Here is a 24,283-nt window from a genome sequence, read left to right on the forward strand (position 1 = left end):
CGAGTGAAAAATAAGGCCCAAATTACTGCCAGAATGTTTATCACTGCTACTTATAAAAGATTCTAAGTCCAGTTTATAAATGCAATGTCTTAATTGCATTTTTGCCCCGTTTTCTTTCTATTATTATGTAAAGTTGACACATAGCTTGGAATAGTGAAAAATTTTAGAATAAAATCTAGTGCCTGGTAAACTTTGGAGTTTTGCATGTATGATTATAGTGATTTTAAAATGACAAAGAGGGACACATTAGGAAAGAAAATATTTACTATAACAGCAGCACATATAATGAAAACAACAAATGCTATACTAGGAGAATTATGCATATGAATGATAAGTGAGAAAAAGCAAATAAAAATAAAGAAACATAGAGCTCTTCTTGAATTTTTAAAAAAATTAGTAATGTGTCATAATTTCCATGACATTTCTTCGTGTTTCTTTAAGAAAAACCAAATAATGTAGAAAGTTCATGCTTTGATATAGTATTTGATGTTTACATTTTCCCTTGCTTTTAATGAACTCTTTATTGCAAAGAGAAACACTCTTTAAAGGTTCATGCTATTTTCTTTTACTTTCCACAATTTGTGGCAACCCTAGCAATCATTTTTCTCTTTCAAATTTCATTCCATATAATTGGATTGGTATCATTACCTAAATGCATTTAAATGTCAAATTAATTCACTCCATGCTACAGGAGTTGGATTTCTGATTTCCTTTTAAATAAATTGTCAGATGTTGCTCTATTAGCAAGGAAAATATAGTGTCATGGACAGCTGTTACATACATTTTTATGTGTCTACATTATCCTTAGTTCTACCTGATTACAAAATGTTCTTCTATAGCACTTAAAGTTGGGCAAACCTTGAAGATTCTAGGAACATATACAAGACTGACAACAAAAACAGTCTGCCTTGATGGAATTCAGTGCTGTCTCAAGTTCCTTGAGCAATGGAGACACCTCAAAGAAAACCCCATGCTTTCTCTGTAGGAACTGATTTACAAAGAACCCTATCAAGTCATTAAGGATTGATTAGTATTCTTGGAGTCATATAATGTCTCTTCAATACATTGCTGGAGGAGAAATGATGTAAATGGAGAAATAGTCTAGGATTAGTAGATTAGGAGTTAGGAAACGTAACCATCATGAATTTCCATGGTGACAGGAAAAATTCCATTTAGATTGTAAATGAATATTACTCTTGGCTCATTTGGAAATAAAGAATAATTCTCATGCAGAATTTTCCTCATCAAAGATACTGTTGAATTAAATATGCAATTGACTGTATTAAATGAACAAGCATTTTGCCATCCTATATAAATAGTAATAAAACATTTTTGATAATACTAATATTTCTTGAAACTCAGAGCTTCTATGAAATATTAACTTTTTTTTAAAGTATCTCTTCTTATCAGGAGCTATATGAATTCCTGTGTGGGTCTAAACCTAGTCTGGACTTAAGAGCAAATAAAATTTGACACATCCTATAGTGTTTTTGAGATGTTTAATTCATCTTTATGCTATCTACCTCATCTCATAACCTTGCAATTTAGAATTAATTTTTCTTATTTTCTATTCTCATGCTTTTCTCAGATGATTGGACTATTATTCCTTTATAAGATTCTGGAATGTCTTTTTTCTTTTACTTTGTAAACCTACTGACCTGCAGAGATCAGATAGCTGTTCACCAAACCCATTGCTTCATGCTGTTGAATACATAGCTATTTTATACTCTTGAATCTTATAGGAGGCAAGCTAGGCATGTGGCTAGTCAGAAATGATAGGGACTAAGCAAATGCTTGACCCACTTAAACTTTGCAATGGCATTGGTGTTTTGTCCATGATCTTCCTCCTTTTGTGGTAAATTTGGAAATGTCGTTTTGAAAATGGTAGAGTCATAATCTAGAAGGAACCTACATCACTGACTCACACTATTCATCAAATAATGGTCTACCAATTATTTTTTGTAATTTTGCAAGTAAGAAATAAATTTCTGTTGTGTGAAACCCTACAAACTTTGGAATTTATTTGCTATAGCAACTACTATTACTTTAATGTATATTAGAAATTCCAGTATACCCCATGGTAGGCAAACTAATGGACCACAATGTTCACCACATTATAATCCTAGAAACATGTGAATATGATACCTTGAATGGAAAAAAAAAAAGACTATGCAGTTGTTATTAAGGATTTTAACATGAGAGATTATCCCAGATTATACAATTTTGTCCCATAAAATGATAAGAAACTTAAAAGAGGGAAACAGGAGGGCAAGAATCAGAGAGGAGATGTGAGAATGGAAGCAAAGGTTAGAGTGATACAGGACCAAGAGCCAAGGAAAGTGGGCAACCTTTAGAAGCTGAAAATTACAAGGAAATAATTCCCCTCTAGACCATCCCCATTGACCTATTATAGACTTTTGACTTCTAGAGCCTTAAAATAATAAATTAGAGTTGTTTTAAGGCAAGTGTGTAATAATTTGTAACAGAAACAACAGAAATTAAACAACCGCTAAATATTTAAATATGAATTAGAAAGCATAAGTCATTTATTCATAAACTCATATTCATAGATGATGAATCCAAAAGTAGCCTATCAATGATTTTGTCCATATTAGCAACTGTGAAATCACTTTATATATAGACTAGGCTTGAACATATAAGTAACTAGATAACAGGCAATGAGGGTCAGGTTTCTCATTTTTAGAGAAAGAGAACGCAAATAAATAAATGAGGAATGCTAGAATGAGCACTTTGGTGCCAAACTGAAGTCTGAGACATCGATACAAATTCATATTAATGACATGTGGATTAAGTAAAGTAAAATGACCTCTCACATTGGGCCCTTTTCTGAGAGAAGATTTTCTAGAAAACAAAAACAATTGACTTGCAGGGGCTGTCTGAGAAAATAGAACAATAGAATGTACCCTACAGAATTGCAGATAAGCAATACCTGATGATAAATCAGTTTGGTCAATAGAGATAGCTTATCAGAAAGGAAAAGCCTACCATACTAATCAGGGTATAGCTGCTCCCTGTTTTGTAAGAATCCTTATGAAAAATGGAAACTTATCAGATAGTCAGGACATCTCCTTGCTTATTTCTGTGTTTGCCTTATACACAGATACCCTCAGTAGAGCTCTTTTCCATGTGTGGTTTGGATGATGTCTGTGTTAGTTAGATTCAGTTGTCAACTTGGCCAGGTGAGCATACCTAGTCTTGTTGCTGCGGACATAAGCCAACGGTGCGTGAACCTCATCTGTTGCTAATTACATCTGCAGTCGGCTAGGAGGCATGTCTGCTGCAATGAGTGATGTTTAACTTAATTGGCTGGTGCTTAAATGAGAGATTGCAACGTAGCACTGCTAAGCAGCTCGGCATTCCTCATCTCAGCACTTGCAGCTCAGCCCAGGCCTTTGGAGATGCAGAAAGAAGTCACCCCGGGGAAAGTTGTTGGAACCCAGGGGCCTGGAGAGAAGACCAGCAGAGACCATCTTGTGCCTTCCACGTAAGAAAGAACCTCAGTGGAAAGTTAGCTGCCTTTCCTCTGAAGAACCAACAAAATAAATCCCCTTTTATTAAAAGCCAATCCATCTCTGGTGTGATGCATTCCGGCAGCTAGCAAACTAGAACAATGTCCAATCCATAAATTGTGAACTTCTCAGATATATTCCGATTATTGACATCTTGTTTAAAATTTTTTAACAGTACACATGCACATACCTGCACACCTGTACATACATACAGCTAGATAGAAGAATAATGGTTGAGTATACAAACATATATTTTCCTCAATCTGTTCACTGAGAAGACCTTGTAGAAGGGATGCCAGAGTAGCAAAAAGTTCACTTAGCACCTAGCTCTTTCTTCATTTCCCTTCTCAAATAAAAGGACTCAGAACTCCTTGGCTAGTTCTAGGATGGGGGTAGGGTAAATTATAGACACACTTTTGGTGCAAAAGTAAGAAAGTGCTTTTAAGTAAAGGAATGGGGGCATGCCAAAGGGACAAAAGAGTTAACCTGAAAGAGCTTCCAAAGGTCAAAGTTGGAATAATTTGAATAACAATAAGTAACATGACACTTGATTATAACCTAAAGAATAAAATAGGTATGCCTGAGCCTAGCTGATATAAATAAATCTATATAAATAACTACATATGCAAACGTAGAAGGAGGGACAAGTCTCTCTTACAAAATAATTCCAGTTAATAAATACAGCAGGAATAAGGGAAATAGGAAATCACCTTTAGAACATGACAGTAATTGCTACAGGCAAGATCCACTGATGAACATTAAAATTAGCTGATGAAACATGCAAAGATATATTAGCCCCCTCCCATAAATATTTAGTTTCTCTGCTGGTTTTAGCATATGTCCACGGATTCTAGAGTTGGAGCTTAATTCTCCTTCTCTTGAGTGAGTTTGCTTCTAACAAATAGAGTTTAGAGGAAAAAATATAATGACCTTCTGTAGTAGTTTATAAGCTGTTGGAATGTGACCAGAACTGGAATGGCTTTTAAAAAAGGGAATTTAATAAGTTACAAGTCTACAGTTTTAAGACTATAAAATTATCCAAACTCAGGCATCTAGGGAAAGATGTCTTAATTCAAGGAAGGCTGATGAGTCAGGAACACCTCTGTCAGCTGTGTAGTCACGTGGCTGGCATCTGCTGGTCCCTCGCCCCTCAGCTCCTTTGATTTAAGCTTCTGTTCCTGTGGGGTTCTTCACTTTTCTTCTCCAAGGCTGGCTTTCATCTCTTGGTTTCCCTTAGCTCTCTCCAAGTTCTGGCTTGCTTAACATCTCATGGCAATGTCTGCTGGACTCCAAGTATATCCAAACATCCCTGTCTCTTCTCCCATGTCTTGGCATCTGTATCAGTTCTGCTCTGAAGTTTCTGTCTGTGCTGTCATTTCTGGCCCTCTCCCAAATGTTTCCTCTTTTAAGGGATTCCAGTAAATTCACCAAGACCCACCCTGAATGGGGAGAGTCACATCTACATCTAATCAAAAGATCACACCCACAATTGAGTATGCCTATCTTCGTGGAGAGCATCATTTCAAAAGTTTCTGAACTACAATACTGAACCAGGATTAAAAGAAACAGCTGCTTCCACAAGATTGGATCAAATTTAAACATGGCTTTTCTGGAGTACATAATATTTTCAAGCTGGCACACTTTTCAAGGGAGAAAACTGATAGATATCACCTTAACAAAGGGACCAAGATTAGAATTATCAGTAGTAAGACACAGCAATATCATGAATCTTCTGATGTGATCCTATAAGAAAGGGGTTTGACCTTTGTGGTATTCCTTTCCCAGGTCCAGAGCATCCCAAGTTTGCATTTTCAGAGAAGCAGACCTCTGCATAAGCCCTTGGAAAGGGTGGGACTGCTGCTTTCTAAAGCCCTGAAATAAATTTCTGTCAGACTTTGAAATCTAATGGACTTTGCCCTGCGGGTTTTCCAAACTGTGTGGGTCCGGTGACCCCTGTGTTCTTTCCTCCCTATGGAAATGCATATATGTATCCTATGACTGTTCATCCTTTGTATGTTGGCAGCAAATAACTTGTTATGAGTTTTTGAAGGTCCAGAGACAGAGGAGAATTTGCCTGAGTACAGACCATGCTTGTATCTAACGTTGATGAGACTTCGTACTGGTTTTAATCTTGTATTGCATTTGATTGTTACTGAAATGCTTTAAAGTTTTCTGATATTGTGATGGAATGAATGTATTTTGTATATTGGAAAAACATGTCTTTTTTAGGGTCCAGAGGTTGGAATGTGCTGGTTTGAAATGATTTATGTACCTTAGAAAAACCATGTTTTAATCCTAGTCCCATTTTGTAAAGGCAGCCTTTTCTTCTAATCCCTATTCAATCCTGTGTTTGAGACTGTAATTAGATTATCTCCCTGGAGATGTGATTTGATCAAGAGTGGTGTTACGCTGGATTAGGTGACAACATTTCTCCACTCATTAGGGTGGGTCTTGATTAGTTTCTGAAGTCCTATAAAAGAGGAAACATTTTGGAGAATGAAGGTGATTAAGAGAGAGCAAAGCAGAATGACATAGCCATGAGGGCGGAGTCTACTAGCTAGTGACTTTTGGACATGAAGAAGGAAAATGCCTCCCAGGGAGCTTCATGAAACAGGAAGCCAGGAGAAGAAACTAGGAGATGATGCCGTGTTTGCCATGTGCTCTTCCAGATGAGAGAGGGAATCTGACTGTGTTCACCATGTGCCTTTCCGGATGAGACAGAAACTTGGACTGTGTTTCCCAAGTTCCCTTCCACTTGAGAGAGAAACCCTGAATGTCATCAACCTTCTTGAATCAAGGTATCTTTCACTGGATGGATGCCTTTGATTGGACATTTCTATGGACTTGTTTAATTGGTTCATTTTCTCAGCCTTAGAACTATAAACTAGCAATTTATTAAATTCTCCTTTTAAAGGCCATTCTGTTTCTGGTATATTGCATTCTGGCAGCTAGCAAACTAGAACAGATTTTGGCACCAGGAGTGGGGTGCTGCTGCAGTTTGCAAATACCAGATATGTTAGAATGCTTTTTTGGATGGCTAAGGGGAAGATTTTGGAGGAACTGTGAAGAGAGTGATGGAGAAGTCCGGGAGTGCTTGAAGAGACTGTTGGTGTAAATGGAAACATTGCCAATCTGGACAAAGGGGGACACAAAAGAGACAAATTGGAGTTTGCAGAGTGAAAACCATGGAAGCTTGGGTCTGAAGCCAGGGAACTTTGGCCAGGAGATTGGATGCACCCATATACATGGAGAGGGTGAGTTTGCCCTGAGGGCAGTGGATGAGTCTCATCTCATTGCAGTGGAGGAGTTGTGCTGCCTCAGGCCTTTGAGAAGGTACAGCATGCTCCTTGGGGACTGGGGACAGCCTGGCTGCCACCACATGGAGGGTTTGAGGATGTGCCCCAGAAGTGGCAGAGAGCCCAGGCGTGGCTCCCAGTGACTGGAGAGAGTGGAGCCAAGACAAAGGTGGTCTTCTCAATGTTTTTTGAGGTTGATTCAGAAAGAGGTGGGCCACTGAATAGGCCCTTGGAAAGGATGGGACTGCCACTTTCTAAAGCCAATGAATAAATGACTTTCAGACTTTGAAATCCAAAGGTGTTTGCCCTGCAGGTTTTCCTTCCAATTTCTCCCTATGGATCCTGTGACTGTCCCTCCTTTGCATATTGGCACCAGATAACTTGTTTTGAGATTCACAGGTCCACAGCTAGAAGAGAATTTTTTGCACTTTAATATTGTTTAAGGTGATGCATGTAGTTGCCAAGTTGACAAGGGGTGGACATGTGGTAGTTAGATTCATTTCTCCACTTGGCCAGGTGAGAACACATAGTTCTGTTGCTGTGGACAAGAGCCAATGGTACATGAACCTCATCTGTTGCTCATTACATTTGCAGTTGTCTATGAGTCATGCCTGCGGCAATGAATGATGTTTGATTTAATTGGCTGTTGGTTAAATAAGAGAGCACGATGCAGCACAGCCCAAGCAGCTCAGCATACCTCATCTCAGCACTCGCAGCTCAGCCCAGGCCTTTGGAGATGCAGAAAGGAACCACCCTGGGGAAAGTTGTTGGAACCCAGAGGCCTGGAGAGAAGGCCAGCAGAGATCACCTTGTGCCTTCCTGCATAAGAAAGAACCTCAGTTGAAAGTTAGCTGCCTTTCCTCGGAAGAACTAATGAAATAAATCTTCTTTTATTAAAAGTCAATCGTCTCTGATGTGTTGCCTTCCAGCAGCTAGCAAACTTGAACAACAATAGACAAATACATATTGAGCAGCATTCTGCAAAGTACTTGATGAGTAGTCTTAAAAATGTTTATGTCATAAAAACAAAGAAATATTAAGGAACAGTCACAAATTGGAAATGACTGAAGTAGTATGACAATGGAATGGAATGTGATGCCCTGGATTGGATAATGAAACAACAAAAAGTATTACTAGAAAAACTGAAGAAATTTGGATAAAGTCTATAACTTAAGGATGTTTCACCAATGTTAATTTCTAAGTTTTGATCATTTTAAGTAATCAATTATGTAAGATGTTATATAAAATGTTATGGGGAAGCTGGATGAAGGGTAGGTGGGAACTTCCTGTACTGTCTTTTCAACTCTGCCATAAATCTAAAATTATTTCACACTAAAAAAATTACAAAAATTCTATAGAAACAACTTAATACACATTGGAGTTCTGCTCTTCTCCTTGTTCCTATTTTTATTAAATATATTCAAATGTATAAATTCTTATCTAAATTAATAACAGTGACTCACTTGGCCTCCAGGTCTCTTACCTTTTTTTTCCTACCCTCTATTGCATCCTTCCAATATAAACAAACTATCACATCACATGCAAAGGTAATCATAAAAAAAATTGCAAAAAATTTTACATAACACCCCTTGGTTTATATTACTCACCATATTTTTAGTTCATAGCCCACTGCTCTCATGCCTGCCACATATTAAGTAGTTGATCTTTGCACTTCCCTGTATCTGCCAATCTCTTTCACAGCTCTATTCTCTCACATCTGAGATTCCTTCTGCCAAAATATTCTCCTTTTGATTTGTTAAGTTGATAATTCCTCCTTCCCTGGACAAAAAAAAAACAAAAAAGCTCAGGGATAACAGTTCCCAGAAGACTTTTCTGACATCACTTACTGTGAATTGTGATTTTCTCCAGAATCCTCCACAGAAATCCATTATTGGCAGGGACCCCATATTATTCACAACTCTCCCTCTTAGGGACCGGCAATAAATATGTGCTTAACCAAGTTTTATTTAGAATGCTCCAATGTATATCAAGAGTAAATTTAATGGGAGACATAAAGACAACTAGCAGTGAACAGTAAGAATGTGTGAGAACAGAATAAAACTTTTTAAAAGTCATATTTTTTGCATAAAGAAAATGTCAATTTGGCATTTCAGACTTTATCAAGGGTCCGGAATAGGATGCCAAAAACCATTTATGAATATTAGAAATAATAGCAAGAAAACATCATGCAAAGATACTAGCCCCAGAGAGGAGTATGCTGTAGAACTGCAAGCATCGCTGTGACAAAGGGATCAGATGAATGTGTCTGTGTGTGTACATTAGAACTCCACAGTGGGAGAATAAAGCACAGAGTGTCACAGCAGTACCTTTCCTCTTTCAGAACTACAAGGACACCACATTTCAAAGTGCATCTTCATTTTCAAGGCTCAGAGTCCCAGAGGATTCATTCTGAAGACTTTTAAGACTGCTATTGACCCTATTGGGACGACCTGGGAAATATATTCATCCTCAGGAACTCAGGGTCAAGAAAGAATTTTTCAGGATAATGTCATGAAAGATGTTTTATCTGAAGAGCAGATGGGACAGACACAGCCTGTGTAAAAACCCCTTTAAACTGGGAATTTGTGAACTAGTTGATTTCAGTCATTGTGAAACAGATAGTTTATAATTTTTTAGTCAAGTTTTAAAAAAGAAATGTTTTATTTTTTTGCTTCATTTGTGGTGCCATATCAGTCCTGAATTAAGTTTTTAAAGTGTGTTCTTCATGTGTAATTCCAAATTCTATCCAGGGTGTGTACTTTGGTTGCTTTACACACAATGTTGAAGAAAAGAATGCTAAAGTGTCAATGATCAAGGCTGTGGAGAGCCGCCTCCCGGGTCGGGCCTAGTGGACACGCCGCAGCCTGCCCTAGAGTTCCCCCCGCCCATCGAGTGAGCCAAGATGGCGCCCGCATCCTGTTTCCGCCTTATACGTATACCCGACGTTCGGGCCAAGATGGCACCCGATCGTCACTTCCGCCCATGATGTACACGTCCGCCTCTCCTATCCACCTATCCCAGCCTTGTACGTGTAGCTCAGCCATTGGTAATCACCACACTATATCTAGGACCCCGGGCGGGAAGTCGGAGAGACAGCCCGCAGAGAGCCGTGCTTGACGGCCGCATAGAGGTTGTCCCCCGCAGGGAGTCTCCCCCCTGCGTGAGAAATGTAACAAGGTGTGTAAGCTTAGCTCCAGTAAAACTTGGCACTTACGACAAACCTGGAGGAGTGTGTCCGAGTCTTTTTCTTCAGCGTCTTCCCCCGCCGGCCGGGGACCAGAGACCAAGAGAAGAAGCTCCGGACAAGTGGTGGCCCGTACGGGGACATCCTCGCGCCTCTCCTGATTCCTCTCAACCTTCGCGCCTGATCACCGCGAAGAGGTAAGTGTCTTTGCTTTACTTGAGGGTTAAGGCCCGTGGGTACTCAGGCCACCCTGGGGGAGAGCTCGGTAGACGTCACCGAGCACGCTTGAAGCTAGTGCCGACTGCAAGCATGGGGCAGTCTGAAAGTTCACCTTTACTGTCTTCCCTGAAAACATTGTTAAAGCACAGGGGTATCTCAGTACGAAAAAGCTCCCTTCAGCGCTTTATAGATGATGTTTTCACCTTTGCCCCCTGGTTCATCACCACTGGGAGCCTTTCTCTGCCCTCTTGGATCAAGCTCGGCCGTGATATTGACCGAGCGCGTAGGACGGGTTTAGGTATGGACCCGATCCTGGTCCCCGTATGGGAGACTGTCCGCGCCTGCCTGGAAGCGGAGGCTGCTACGGGCCTAGGCCCGACCCTCGCCCTAGAACAGGCCCGAGATGCATTACGAGATGCCCGGTCTGCCTCGTCTACGGACGGTTCTTGCAGAGGCAGGCCGTCGGAGCCAGGCGCCTCATCAGACAGCTCGGACTCAGCATCAGAGGACGGTAAGGGTGTGGGGACAAATGAAAACCCGTTAATTGAGCTAGAAACCTGCCCACGACCTTCCGCCCCGCCCGCACCCGCGAGCGTGACGCGGGGGCCTTTGGGGGGAGGCCCTGGTGTTTCCGCCTTAGACCCCCGATACGGGCTCCCCCTAGTGGCCGACTCGGGTAACTGTCATGATTCTTTTTCACCCCCTCCAGAAGGTAACCCTGAATTTCCGGAGCGCTGGCAGGAGGAGGGACCACTTTGCCTACCTCCGCCGCCCGCGTATACAGCCCCACAGGGCCGCTCGTTAGCTCTTGGTAGGGGGAGATTCTTTTGGAGATGGAACCCTTTTAATGCGATAAGTGCTAATCAGCCAACAGGCATGTTTCCAGTCCTTATTAATCCTCCCGGTAATAACCAGTATGAGGCCTATGACTATAAAGTGTTAAAAGAATTAAGACAAGCTGTTCATCAGTATGGCCCGAATGCACCATTCACTCTAAATATGGTTGAGAACCTCTCGGCACTAAACCACACGCCCGCAGACATTTATCAGCTCGCTCGTGCTTGCTTGCCTCCAGGTCGGTACATCGACTGGAAAGCGTGGTTTGAGGAATTAGCGGAAGAACAAGCGGCAAAGAATGCCGCAGGGAGGCGGGGTGGGTGGAATGCCGACATGCTACTAGGAAAAGGCACCCACGCCCACAATCAGACGGGGTATCCACAAGAAGTCTATGCTCAAGTCTTCCGCTGCTTTGTGGGAGCATGGAAAAAGCTGACCGGGGAAGGGGAAGCTCAGGCCTCGCTTACCAGCATTCACCAAGGACCCACCGAACCATTTGTAGACTTTGTGGCAAAAATGCAGACCGCAGCAGAAAGAATCTTTTCTGACCCAGGAGTAGCAGAAACAGTTATCAAACAGATGATATTCGAACAGTGCAATAAAGAATGTAAAGTTATTCTTGCACAAAATCGAGGGAAGTCCCTGACAGATTGGGTTCGCCTCTGTAGAGATGCTGGTAGCCCTTTAACTAATGCAGGTCTTGCTGCCATGCTAGCTAGCTCTCTACATGTGGACACAGGAGACTCGGGGGGTCCTGTGGTAAGGCCTAAAACCTGTTTTGGATGTGGCAAACCAGGTCACTTTAAGAGGGAATGTCCCGGTAGAGCCCCTAATCAGCGGCAAAATGAACCCCGAGTCCAAAGCAAACTCTGTGGCCGCTGTAGAAAGGGACCCCATCGTGCGGAAGATTGTAGATCAGCCTTCAGCGCAGAAGGGGAGCGTCTCTCTGGAAGACCAGAACAGCCCTCAAAAAACGGGCGGAGGGGGCCCCCCAATACGGAGGGCCCCCGCCCTGCTCCTCTCCGCTCCGTGCGTCCCCCGGGTCCGCAGGATTGGACCTCTGTGCCACCTCCCGACTCATATTAACCCCCTCCATGGGTGTTCAGCTAGTGAAAACTTCCTTTAAAGGGCCCTTACCCCAAGGGGCTGTTGGGTTAATATTAGGGAGAGCGTCCACGGCCCTAAAAGGACTAACAGTTATACCAGGCGTGGTAGACTCAGACTTCACCGGCTCCCCCCAAATCATGGTTCAGTCACAGCAAGGCACCTTAGTCATTGCAGAGGGCGATAAATTGGCACAACTCCTGCTCCTGCCTAGTTTACATGCTGCCTTTCCAAGCAGACCCGACCTAAGGGGAGACAGAGGATTTGGATCGTCTGGGGAAATCTTTGAAGGTTTACATATGTCCCTAGAGAACCGACCCATGTTGACACTCAAGGTGCAAGGCAGGCCCTTCCTGGGCCTGCTGGACACCGGAGCTGACCGATCTATTATACGGCAGCAAGACTGGCCCGCCTCTTGGTCGCTATGCAAAGCGGAAGAAATCCTCACAGGGATCGGGCAGTGCTCTGCTCCCATGATAAGTGCCTCCGCCCTTCACTGGGCAGATGACGAAGGACATCACGGCTCTTTTCAGCCTTTCGTGCTGGCTTTACCCGTTTCCCTATGGGGAAGAGACGTACTGACACAAATGGATCTTACCCTAACAACTAATTATTCCAAAACAGCCAAGGACCTTCTAAAAGGTATGGGATACGTCCCCGGAAAAGGATTGGGGGCCTCCCTGCAAGGACGCCCAGCGCCTGTACAGACCATACCCAATCCAGGCAGGCAGGGCCTGGGTTTTTCGCGGGGGCCACTGAGGGAAGATTCCCACCCACCCCAATAAAAATAACTTGGAAAACATTGACCCCTATTTGGGTGCCTCAGTGGCCCTTGCCACAGGAAAAGCTCAATGCGCTACACGCGCTTATATCAGAACAGCTAAAAGAAGGTCATATCATTCCGTCCTCATCCCCTTGGAATACACCTGTATTTGTCATAAAGAAAAAATCAGGGAAATGGAGACTATTACATGATTTAAGAGCCATTAATAACTGTATGGAACCCCTAGGACCTGTTCAAACGGGGTTACCCTTGCTCTCCGCCTTACCGGAGCATTGGCCTGTCTTTATACTAGACCTTAAAGACTGTTTTTTTTCAATCCCACTTCACCCTGAAGACACCCCAAAGTTCGCCTTTACCATACCTTCCCTTAACCAGGAAGGGCCTAGTCAACGATTTGAATGGACAGTCCTGCCCCAGGGCATGACCAATAGCCCTACTATGTGTCAACTGTACGTTGCCGCACGGTTAACTGATACCCGGCGACGTTTCCCTCGAGTGAAAATCGTTCACTACATGGACGATCTTTTACTAACTTCTGCAGACTTACCCCTCCTTCAGGCAGCACTGTCACATCTAGTGCTGACGCTCAGAAATACCAATCTCATGATTGCTCCTGAAAAAATTCAAATGGCTGATAATGCCACCTTCCTGGGAGCGAAGCTTTCGCCCACTCAAGTCTCCCCCCAAAAGGTGTCTCTTAGAACAGACACTCTTAAGACCCTAAATGACCTGCAAAAACTAATGGGGGATATCAATTGGGTTCGCCCATACTTAAAACTACCCAATGCCACACTGGCACCTTTATATGATTTGTTGAAAGGAGACCCAGATATAACCTCTCCCCGGCTTCTCACTCCCGAAGCACGGCGAGCACTAGCTAAAGTAGAGGAGGCACTCAGCACCGCTGTCATAAAAAGAATAAACCCCCATGAACCTTTTGAAGCCTGCCTGCTGCCCACAGAACTGCAGCCTACGGCAGTGCTGTGGCAACAAGGACCACTACTCTGGGTCCACCCCGGAATCTCCCCCAGAAAAAGTTTAGAACATTATCCCACAGCGGTTGCAGAATTGGCCTCAGAAGCCCTAAAAAGAGCAGTGCAACACTTTGGCCAACACCCTAAAAACCTCAGAGTGCCATACTCTTCCCGGCAACTCGAAACGCTTACTGGGTGCATAGACCAATGGGCTATTCTCAGGTGTATTTTTGCAGGAAATATTGACAACCAATACCCGAAAGACCCCCTCTTGCAATTTATTACCCAACATCCAATAATTTTTCCTAAAATAACTTCACCTAAGCCACTAGTGAATGCCCTCACCGTATACACGGATGGTTCCAGCTCCAGTTCAGGAGCATACTGTGTAGAAGGGAGTACTCCCAAGACAGTATTTTTTCAACCACAAAGACCTCAGTGGGTAGAATTACAAGTCATTATCACTGTCCTGAAAGAAATCACCGATCCTCTAAATATTGTATCAGACTCCCTTTACGTAGTGAATTCTGTAAATATTTTAGAAACGGTGGGCGTTATAAAGCATTCTTCCTCAGTAAGACCATTCTTCCTCAAACTTCAGGAAACCATATATTCCCGGCAATGCCCCTTCTTCATAACCCATATAAGAGCTCACTCAGGCCTGCCAGGTCCCATGGCGCAGGGAAATCGCCTAGTAGATAAGGCCACTCGGCAACCACATATTTTCCCAGTGCTAACACCATATCAGCAAGCACAGGGATTCCATACTAAATTTCATGTCAATGCAAGCACCTTGGCCAGACGGTTTCAAATACCGCGCGCAGCTGCCCGAGATATAGTTAGAGCCTGCAATAATTGTTCCGAGCAAAAGGCAGCCCCTTCACTGGGCATCAACCCCAAAGGTCTCATCCCAGGTGACATTTGGCAAATGGATGTCACTCACCATGCGGAATTTGGCAAAGTGAGATATTTACATGTATCTATAGATACATACTCCCAAATACTATTCGCCACGGCTGAGACCGGAGAAAAAGTTCACCAGGTTATTTCGCACTGCCTTGCCGCTTGGGCAGCATGGGGCAAGCCAAAATTGTTAAAAACAGACAATGGACCAGCTTACACCAGTCAAACCTTTCAAAGGTTCTGTGATACTATGGAGGTGCAATTAAAGCATGGCATCCCTTATAATCCTCAAGGACAGGGAATCATCGAAAGAGCACATAGGTCTCTTAAAGACCTGCTCAAAAAACAAAAAGGGGGAATAAGCCATGGCCTATCCCCGAAGGCTCAACTGTCAGTGGCTTTATTTACATATAATTTTCTAAATGAAAACCCACTAGGGGTGACACCTGCCCTTCAACACACCACCTCAAGCCCACCGCATAGAGGTCTAGTCCGGTGGAAAGATATTCTGTCAGGACAATGGAAAGGCCCTGACCCGGTACTTAGTTGGGCCAGAGGCTCTGTTTGTGTTTTTCCCCAGGAACCAGGACGTCAACCTGTGTGGGTTCCGGAAAGACTGGTGAGAACCGTGACGTCGCCCGAGGACGCCAAGGAACTGTTGCCCAGAAAATTGATAAGCCTCCAACCAGAGCCACCGGATCCGGTCTCCAACTCTGCTGATGATGGCGACGACCGAAAAGATGACAACAACAGTGCAAGTGACCCTCCGACCGAGTAGAAGAGAGACTAACTTTAACCCCACTTTTCCCACTACGAGCTACTGTGGGACCAAGTCACCTCATGGTTCTTTTGGCCCAGGTTGACCACTTGGATTCTTTTAGCAGTGGGACTCTTAGTAACTCTGCTCATTGTTAAATGTTTGTTAGAACGCTTGTTCCAGACGCAGCAACAGCTACGCGTCACCACTATGTTGGCTATGTCACTCGCCCCTGATGCTCCTGGCAACGACCGTCCTGCTACCCAGTCCTTCCCCTCACTGTATGACCCGTCCCGGCCACTCAGGGCGGGGCGCTCGAAAACAGGATCTGCTGCAAAGCCCATGGCCGTGTCCCGGGTGTAAAAGGCGGCACCAGAAGTCATAATTTTTGTCTAAAGGATGATCTCTACGGCGGAGTCACGGTCCTGGCCAGACTAGACTCCGGCCATTGCACAGAGACACCTAATGACGCTCTCGGCTCTGGTTGCCGCTCTCCTGCCCCCCTACATAACCCAGTTGCGAGGCGAAGCACTGCAGGGAGAGTCACGTGGTTTCCAGCTCACGGGCTCTCCGGTCTCTATATGAGGTGAGCATTCTGGTCGGTGCCAGAGGTTCAGCCGCAAGATGGCTGGAGCCTAGTCCAGACTCCCCAAAGCACCAAATCATGTAGTGGGCCTCTCAGGCTCATGGGAGCACACTCATCAATGGAGACACTGGGTCAAAATGAATAAAAAAGGGGGAGATGTGGAGAGCCACCTCCCGGGTCGGGCCTAGTGGACACGCCGCAGCCTGCCCTAGAGTTCCCCCCCGCCCATCGAGTGAGCCAAGATGGCGCCCGCATCCTGTTTCCGCCTTATACGTATACCCGACGTTCGGGCCAAGATGGCACCCGATCGTCACTTCCGCCCATGATGTACACGTCCGCCTCTCCTATCCACCTATCCCAGCCTTGTACGTGTAGCTCAGCCATTGGTAATCACCACACTATATCTAGGACCCCGGGCGGGAAGTCGGAGAGACAGCCCGCAGAGAGCCGTGCTTGACGGCCGCATAGAGGTTGTCCCCCGCAGGGAGTCTCCCCCCTGCGTGAGAAATGTAACAAGGTGTGTAAGCTTAGCTCCAGTAAAACTTGGCACTTACGACAAACCTGGAGGAGTGTGTCCGAGTCTTTTTCTTCAGCGTCTTCCCCCGCCGGCCGGGGACCAGAGACCAAGAGAAGAAGCTCCGGACACAAGGCCAAGGCAAAGCTTGAATTTTTTGAATGCATTTTCTTCTTAGTTTTTTATAGTAGAGTTGCTATGGAAACTGGTAAAGGAGCTAAATTATTTGTTGATTCTGTATAGCTTTATCTTCTGTCCTTGTATTCTGATGCTTAAGTGAAAAACTGAACATGTAGGATTTTATTTTCTCATCTCTCTTTAAATGGAGAAATTTCCTTGTGGATTCTAAAGTTAGAAGAGCAGAAGTTTTTTTTGTTATTATTTCAAAATACATTTTACATTATAACACATTTTTTTCAGTGACCTGAGTCCATCATTTCATTATTATCATACAATTGTCAAATTTGGGATATGCACAGACACAGAGTAACACTGAGGGCTTAATATGCCCTGAAACATGCCAGCTGCTGAGGTAATGCAATTGCAGTGTACCTTCATTCAAAGCTAGATGCCCAGAGTGAGAGGATCTGGGACAGCAGCCAGTAATGACTCCCACTGCCTAATCTTTAACACAATATACTAAAGAAAATATGATTGATTTTTCAGGCCGGATGACTGTCATTAGCGAAGGCACAAAAAAATCGGTATTACTAATTATGTGCAGTGGTAAGCTGTTGAAATGCAGCCATGAATCTTTAGGAAGGATAATAAATATAAAACAAAAGCATAACCAGTCTCTTTAGGAAAAACATAACATAGAAAAAAAATGGAGTAGATTCAGTGACATAAAGATTATTCTGAATAGTACTGCTAAAAATACTAGAAATGGGTCCGTGCAAATTCTCCGGCACCAAACAAAGCAATCAGGACCTTTCCTGTTGATGCACAGACCCAGCTGGAAGAAATGGAATGGAAAGAAAGAATAGAAGCTGTGAAGGCTGTTGATGTCTAAGCGATGGTATTACAGATCCTGGCATTGTAAAATAATCCAAGACTGCAATTTACATCTCAAACCACACTAATGTGTTGTGGATGGACACATCTAGCATAGGCAAAGATTAGACCCTGGTTTCACTCATGTCATAATTCGATGAAGAATTTGAAGGCTGACCATAAGCTGAAGCCAAGCTGCAAAAAAAAGAAAATATCAAAAAGCTTGCAACAGAATTCAAGCCAAGTAGGATTTAGAAGTATGGCCCCTCAGATTGCTCATCAACTCTATGACCTCCCAAACCTCACCCAAAGGCAGGTCATGGGCCAGTCCCGCCACCTCGTCCATCAGCGCCATCTCCATCTAGGGGATTTGCTCCTCCTTCTCCATCTCCTCTACATGGAATAAATTACCTTTGTTGGGTGGGCATCTCCAGGATCAGTGCCTGCTTTAACTTATGGAATGAATCCAAAGTAAATGTATAAACCTGAATTCAGCAAATTGTTTTTGGACTCCATGACTTGATTCTCTATGAAGAAAATAGATTTGCTAAAGGCAAAACTTTGATGAGAGGTCTTTGGCATCATTTATCCATTGGTGATCATTAAGGAGAATAAGTACATAGCTATGCATAATGTATTGTGATACTGTAGAGGATATGACTATTCATTTGTTTTCTTTAGTGAGATCACCCTCTTATATTTGCCTTTCAGAACAAAATAATTGGAAGCTATTTTTTAGAAGGACTATAAATGAACACTCTTAGGTGAAGAATCTGAGAATCTATAGTGAAAATTCGGTGCCCATCTATGAAAAATTAAAAAGTGGATTAAAATATGGCTCCCAAGGGACAGATTCTTTGGTGGGAATGATTTATTATGGGGTGTGCATGCTTTGTCCCTTTCTCATGCATACATCCCCAAGGAATCTCTGTGTAGATGCAATTTCTCTTTTTTGGAAAGTGATGTCTCTAGAGTGAGAAAGCTAACCATGCTAAGAAGGGCCATCCCGGGAGAGAAAGCACTAAAGAAGATGAAAACCTCAGGGAATTAGTTTTCTCAGCAGGGTAGAAACACATAGGAAACCCAACACTGGAAGAATAGATAAGTAAAAGTATTATACACAAATTATAGAAATCTTTTTATTGGTTAAAAATAAAGGACTAGATTTACATATAGTCATGTTAATTGAGATAAAAAACACCATGTTAGGTAGAAAAGTAAGACAAATGAAGATTTGTAGCATAAAAATAGCAAGTATATTTTTCAGATTACATATATATGAAGGCTGGATGGGAGAAGATAGGAATGCCATTGGGGATGGAACATAAAGTGAGAAAAATAATAAAGTAAACAATATAAGTGCAGAGAAAATGATAAATTGCCATTATGTGTTGGGATACTCAGATTTGTTCTAAAAATAGAGTCATTAAATTAATGGTGTTTTCTAAATACTAAAAGGAAAAATATTTAGCTGAAATCAAACGTTCTGTACCACACTTCTGTGGCTAATAAAAAAGATGGGAAGGAATTAGAATGCTTGCATGAGTGGAAATTGTTGGGGTGGGGAGCTGCATTTAATCTTCAGCAGAGACCACAGGTGTTTTAGTCTGTTAAAGCTGATGAAATGCAGTATCCCAGAAATGGATTGGCTTTTACAATGGGGATTATTAACTCACAAGTTTGCAAGTTTGAGGCCAATAAAATGCCCAAATCAAGGCATCATCAAGACGATACCTTCTTCCTGAAGACTAGCTACTGGTGATCATCAACTCCTCTGCCGCATGGACAGGCACATGGTAACGTCTGCTGGTCTCTCCCTTAACTTTAAATGCTCCAGTTGCGTACTTCTCTGAGTTTCATCTCTCAGCTTCATCAGGGAATTTTTTCTGTGTGCACTCTTTGTCTTTTATCTTCTTACAAAGGACTCCAGTGAGAGGATTAAGACCCACCCTGAATGAGGTGTATTATATCTCAACTTAAGATCTTACTCACCATAAGAGTTTACTTACAATGGATGCACACCCACAGGAATAGGTTAAATTTAAGCTCTTTTCTGGGGTACATACAGCTTCAAACTACCAGACCAGGACATATGTGCACCCAAGGGAAGCCCTCAACCTATTGAGAAGACTCCAGGGATTTGAGGTCTCAGAAGAAAGATCTCAGAATTTGTATGCACTTGCCTTTCTTCTTCCTCTCCCTTATATATGTTTGTTTTTGTAAGTACACTTAAATCACCTTCTAATTTCCTTTAAGGAGTAAATCATTCCTGTCATATTTGAGAGAGTGGTATGGACATTGATGCCTTAGTAAGAGCCATTGCACACATTTAAGCATGTTATACACTGTAGAAATGTACCTGGCCAAGAAAACTGATATGGGCAGAAATCCAGCTGATTTCTACTTATTCCTATTTCCACCTGCTTCAGCTCTCTCACTTGTCAAAGCTCGTCCCATGGAAAGTGAAGTTTTTACCTTCCATGTTGCATGTCTTGATCCTTTTGGAATTCCAGATGCTACTCCTTTTGCTGTGGTGCGTCATCCAAGTCCAAAAATTATGAAAGGGTTCAAAAACTCAGAGTGAATGAGAAATTTGCCTCAGGCAGCAGAAATAGGTCGATCTACAAAGATTTGTTTGCTACAGGCATAGTTGATAGTTAAATAAGCACAGGATGTGCCAGGGTGAAAGATACTAAGGCGATAACACAAATTATTCATAAAATGAAAATGAAGTTCATCAAAAATTATAACAATAGGTAAAAATCAGATAAAAATATTCATTTTCACTTAAAAAACAGGGAAATGGCATTTAAAATAAGTAACAAAATATATGCACTCGTCAGATTGACAAAGTTTTACAAATAATAAAATCCACTATTAGCAAGTTTATGAAACAGTTATCCTTGTATTGGTAGCAGTATAAATTGGTACAGCCTCCTTGAAAAGCAAATTGTATTATCTATCAAAAATTAATTATGTAACTATGGTGAGCATAAGATGTTAGCAGTATGGGAAGGTTATACAAGAACTGTATTATTCAATTATAATTGAAGCCCTTCTTTAAATCTAAAACTATATCAAAACAGAAATTTAAATGAAACTGACAGCATACATAACCTTAAACTAATCAGTGAGTGCTTGTGGCTATCTACTGTATAAAATATTTGCAAATTCAAATTGAAATTCAGTGAAGAACTATATATAACAGGAAAAATTAGAAGCAATTACTTTCCATCAATAAGGAGATATTTAAATAGATTATACTTTCTTTGGAATACTATACTATAGTTGAAAAATGACGTGGGTCTATGTGTGCTGACATGAAATCGTCTCTAATGTAGAGTTCTAACTGAAAAAGAATGTGGAGAAAATACATTATATCCCAATTATGCAAAAATGAATGTTTAAAATCCATACAAAAATTTTTGCAAGGCATACACCTTGGACAAAGGAGTTAATTAGATGTATGAAACAGGACTTTTATGTAATATACCTCTCTATTGTTTAAAATTTTCCAATGAGAATGTATTCACAAATCCCTTGTGTCATTAATCAATATAGTAACTATATTTGAAGGACTAGGTAAATGGACAGCCCCCAAATAGACCACCACAAACGAATCTGCTATTTTTGATGAAGACACAGACACAATGCAAATGGAGAAAAGATTTTTTTCAACAAATGATTTTTTTCAACAAATGGTGCAGGAACTATTGGATGTCTACAAGTAAAAAAATACATAGACTTAGTCTTTATACCTTAAACAAAAATCAACTCAAAAATGATTGTAGGCCTAAAAGTAAAATAAAAAAAACTATAAGACATCTAGAAAAAAACTTGGGAGAAAAAGTACGTGATGCTTGATTGAGTGATGCACTTTTAACTACAACATCAAATGTCCAATCTATGAAAAAAATCGGTAAGTTAGACTTTATTAAAACTAAAACCCTAGGTTCTAAGTTCTAAGAAAAAGAGTGTTAGAAGGATGAAAAACCAAGCCCTAAGTGGAGAGAAAATATTTGCAAAACAAATATCTGATAAAGGACTTCAATTAAAAATATTTATAAAATTCTTAAAAAGTCAACAGTAAGAAACAAGCAAACAAAAAACTAAAACATGGGTAGGATATGGACACCTTATCAAGAGGTATATGAAAAGATGGTAAATATCATTTGTCATTAAGGAAGTGTGAATCAAGACAACATTAAGGTATCACTGCACACCTATCATAATAGTCCAAATTGATAATCTGATAATACCGATTGCTGGTAAAGATACTGAGCAATAAGTATTCTCCTTCATTGTTGCAGTTGTTCATGCAAAATCGTACAGCCACTTTGAAAGACAACTTGGCAGTTTTTTATAAAGCTGAACATATTCTTACCATACAATTCAGCAACCGGGCTCCTAAGTATTTACCCAACTGATCTGAAAAACATTAAGTCCACCCAAAAATCTGCAGAACACTATAGATAAAATTTATCTATATTTATCCAAAGCTGGAAGCAACTAAGGTATCCTTCACTACATGAAAGGAAGAACAACTGTGGTAAATCCATAAAGTGAAGTACTATTTAGTGATAAAAATAAGGAAGCTATCAAGTCAGAAGCAGATATGGAGGAAACTTAAATACATATTGCTAAATGAAATAACCCAGTCTAGAAAAACTACATATACATCATTACAGTTGTGTGTCTTAAAAAAAAAAAAGCATAAACACTTTCTATCCACCAGGCAAGAACTCCCCTTCTCTCCCTCCTCACCCCACCATAGCCTCATAACCTCTAGTCTACTTTCTGTTCTCTGTGAGTTTACTATTTCTAGATGACTCATACAAGTAGCATCATTCAATATTTATCCTTATGTACATTCCTTATTTCACTCAGTATAATGTTTTTAAGATTAATTTGTGTTACAGTAACTTCTAGGATTTCATTTCTTCTTAACGAACAGATCATATTTTATTATGTGTACGTACCACATTTTGTTTTCATTTTGATATGTTGACAGACATTTGGGTTGTTCTATCTTTTAGCTATTGTGAGTAATTCTCCCATGAACATTGGTCTGCAAATATCTGTTCAAGTCTCTTTTTTCATTTGCTTTGGGTGTATGCCAGGAGTGGATTTTCCATGTCATATTGTAATTCTATAATTAACTTTTTGAGAAACCACTATATACTTTCTACAGTTACTACATCATTTTACATTTCTACCAGCAATGCACTGGTTTCCAATTTCTCCACACATCTTCAACACTTTTCATTTTCCATTTTTAAAATGGAAAATGTGGGTGAAAAATAATATTTTAGTTTAGGTTAGCATCTCCTTAACAGCTAATGATATCAAGCATCTTTTCATACACTTATTGGCCATTTGTATATCCTCTTTGGAAAAATACCTGGTTAAGTCCTTTGTTTATATTTTAATTGGGCTATTTGTACAAGACATTTCTAAAAAGCAAAATTATAGAGATAGTAAAGAGATCAATGGTTACCAGGAATTTTGTGGTGATGAATTAATGAAAATCAGTATTTTCCAGGGCAATAATTATTCTGTATGATGTCATAGAGGTGGCTACGTGCTACTTTATATTTGTCAAACCTCATAGATTTTAATAGCATAGAGAGTGACATTTAATGTAGGCAAATTAAAAAAAATCACTTAGAAGGTTGGAAAATCCCAGAATGGAAAACTGTTTGTGAAAAAATAATCTAACTATAATAAAATTGTATGAAACTACCTCACTGAAAGGTGATAGCCACTCAACCAAAGTAGCTTAGAGATATGAAAATATATTATCTCATATAAACACAGAAATGACAAGGGTGTAACTGGATCAAAGAATTTTTAACAACATAGATGAAAGAAAAATGAAGAGCTTTTAATTTTCCTCTTAACAATTTAGTTTATAGAGAATTTTTGCTCAGTGCTATCTTATGGAAATTCAGATAAGGTTATAAGAATCTCTGAGTTCTCTTCCAAGGGGAAGAATTATGTTAAAATGTGACCAGTAGATTTTTAAATGGTATGGGTTATCAAAGATGCTAATAGAAACCTCTGCAAAAATATATATTTTCATCTGCAATTGTTGTGCAATTTTGTGCTATTTCTGGCAACGATCAGAGCTAGAAAAAGTTTTAAAGATGACAACTAAAATTATAAATAAATAAATGGGCTTTCAAATAAGGACAGACTAAAAGAGTATTGGTCTGTGGGGATTATAGTTTGCTATCAAACTGAAGAGGAATAGAACTAGTATCATCATCCCCATTTGAAATTTCAAAAAGATATACTTAAGATACACAAAGTGATATACAACCTTAGAAAAGCATAACAGCTAATGCAATTTATTATATGCAAAGGCAATACAGAGTATATTTAGTTTCCAATAAAAGCTAGTTTAAAGAGCAAAGTTTAGATCAAAATGGTAGATTGCATTCCATTCCCATCTTTCTCCTCCATTCCCTATAGACGATACACTTCCACCCATGGATATTAAGAATGCTCATGTGACTTGCTTTTAAAATAAAAGTGTTGGTGGAAGTGATATGTCTCGACTACAGACAAGAAGCTTTGAGACAGTGGATGCCATGGTTTGA

At 40.9% G+C, this 24,283-nt stretch overlaps 1 protein-coding gene across 1 annotated transcript; it reads left to right on the plus strand.

The window, feature by feature from the left end:
* The first annotated feature begins 10,319 nt into the window (after positions 1-10,319).
* Positions 10,320-12,152, plus strand: LOC143668180 (endogenous retrovirus group K member 10 Gag polyprotein-like). Its single transcript, XM_077142802.1, has one exon. The coding sequence runs from the start codon at positions 10,320-10,322 to the stop codon at positions 12,150-12,152; it is 1,833 nt and encodes a 610-aa protein (XP_076998917.1).
* The last annotated feature ends 12,131 nt before the right edge of the window (positions 12,153-24,283 follow it).

Source organism: Tamandua tetradactyla, chromosome 24 (genome assembly GCF_023851605.1).
Source record: "Tamandua tetradactyla isolate mTamTet1 chromosome 24, mTamTet1.pri, whole genome shotgun sequence".
NCBI lineage: Eukaryota > Metazoa > Chordata > Mammalia > Pilosa > Myrmecophagidae > Tamandua > Tamandua tetradactyla.

Coding starts and splice junctions, on each gene's coding strand:
- LOC143668180 (XM_077142802.1), top strand. CDS start 10,320: ATGGGGCAGTCTGAAAGTTCACCTTTACTGTCTTCCCTGAAAACATTG.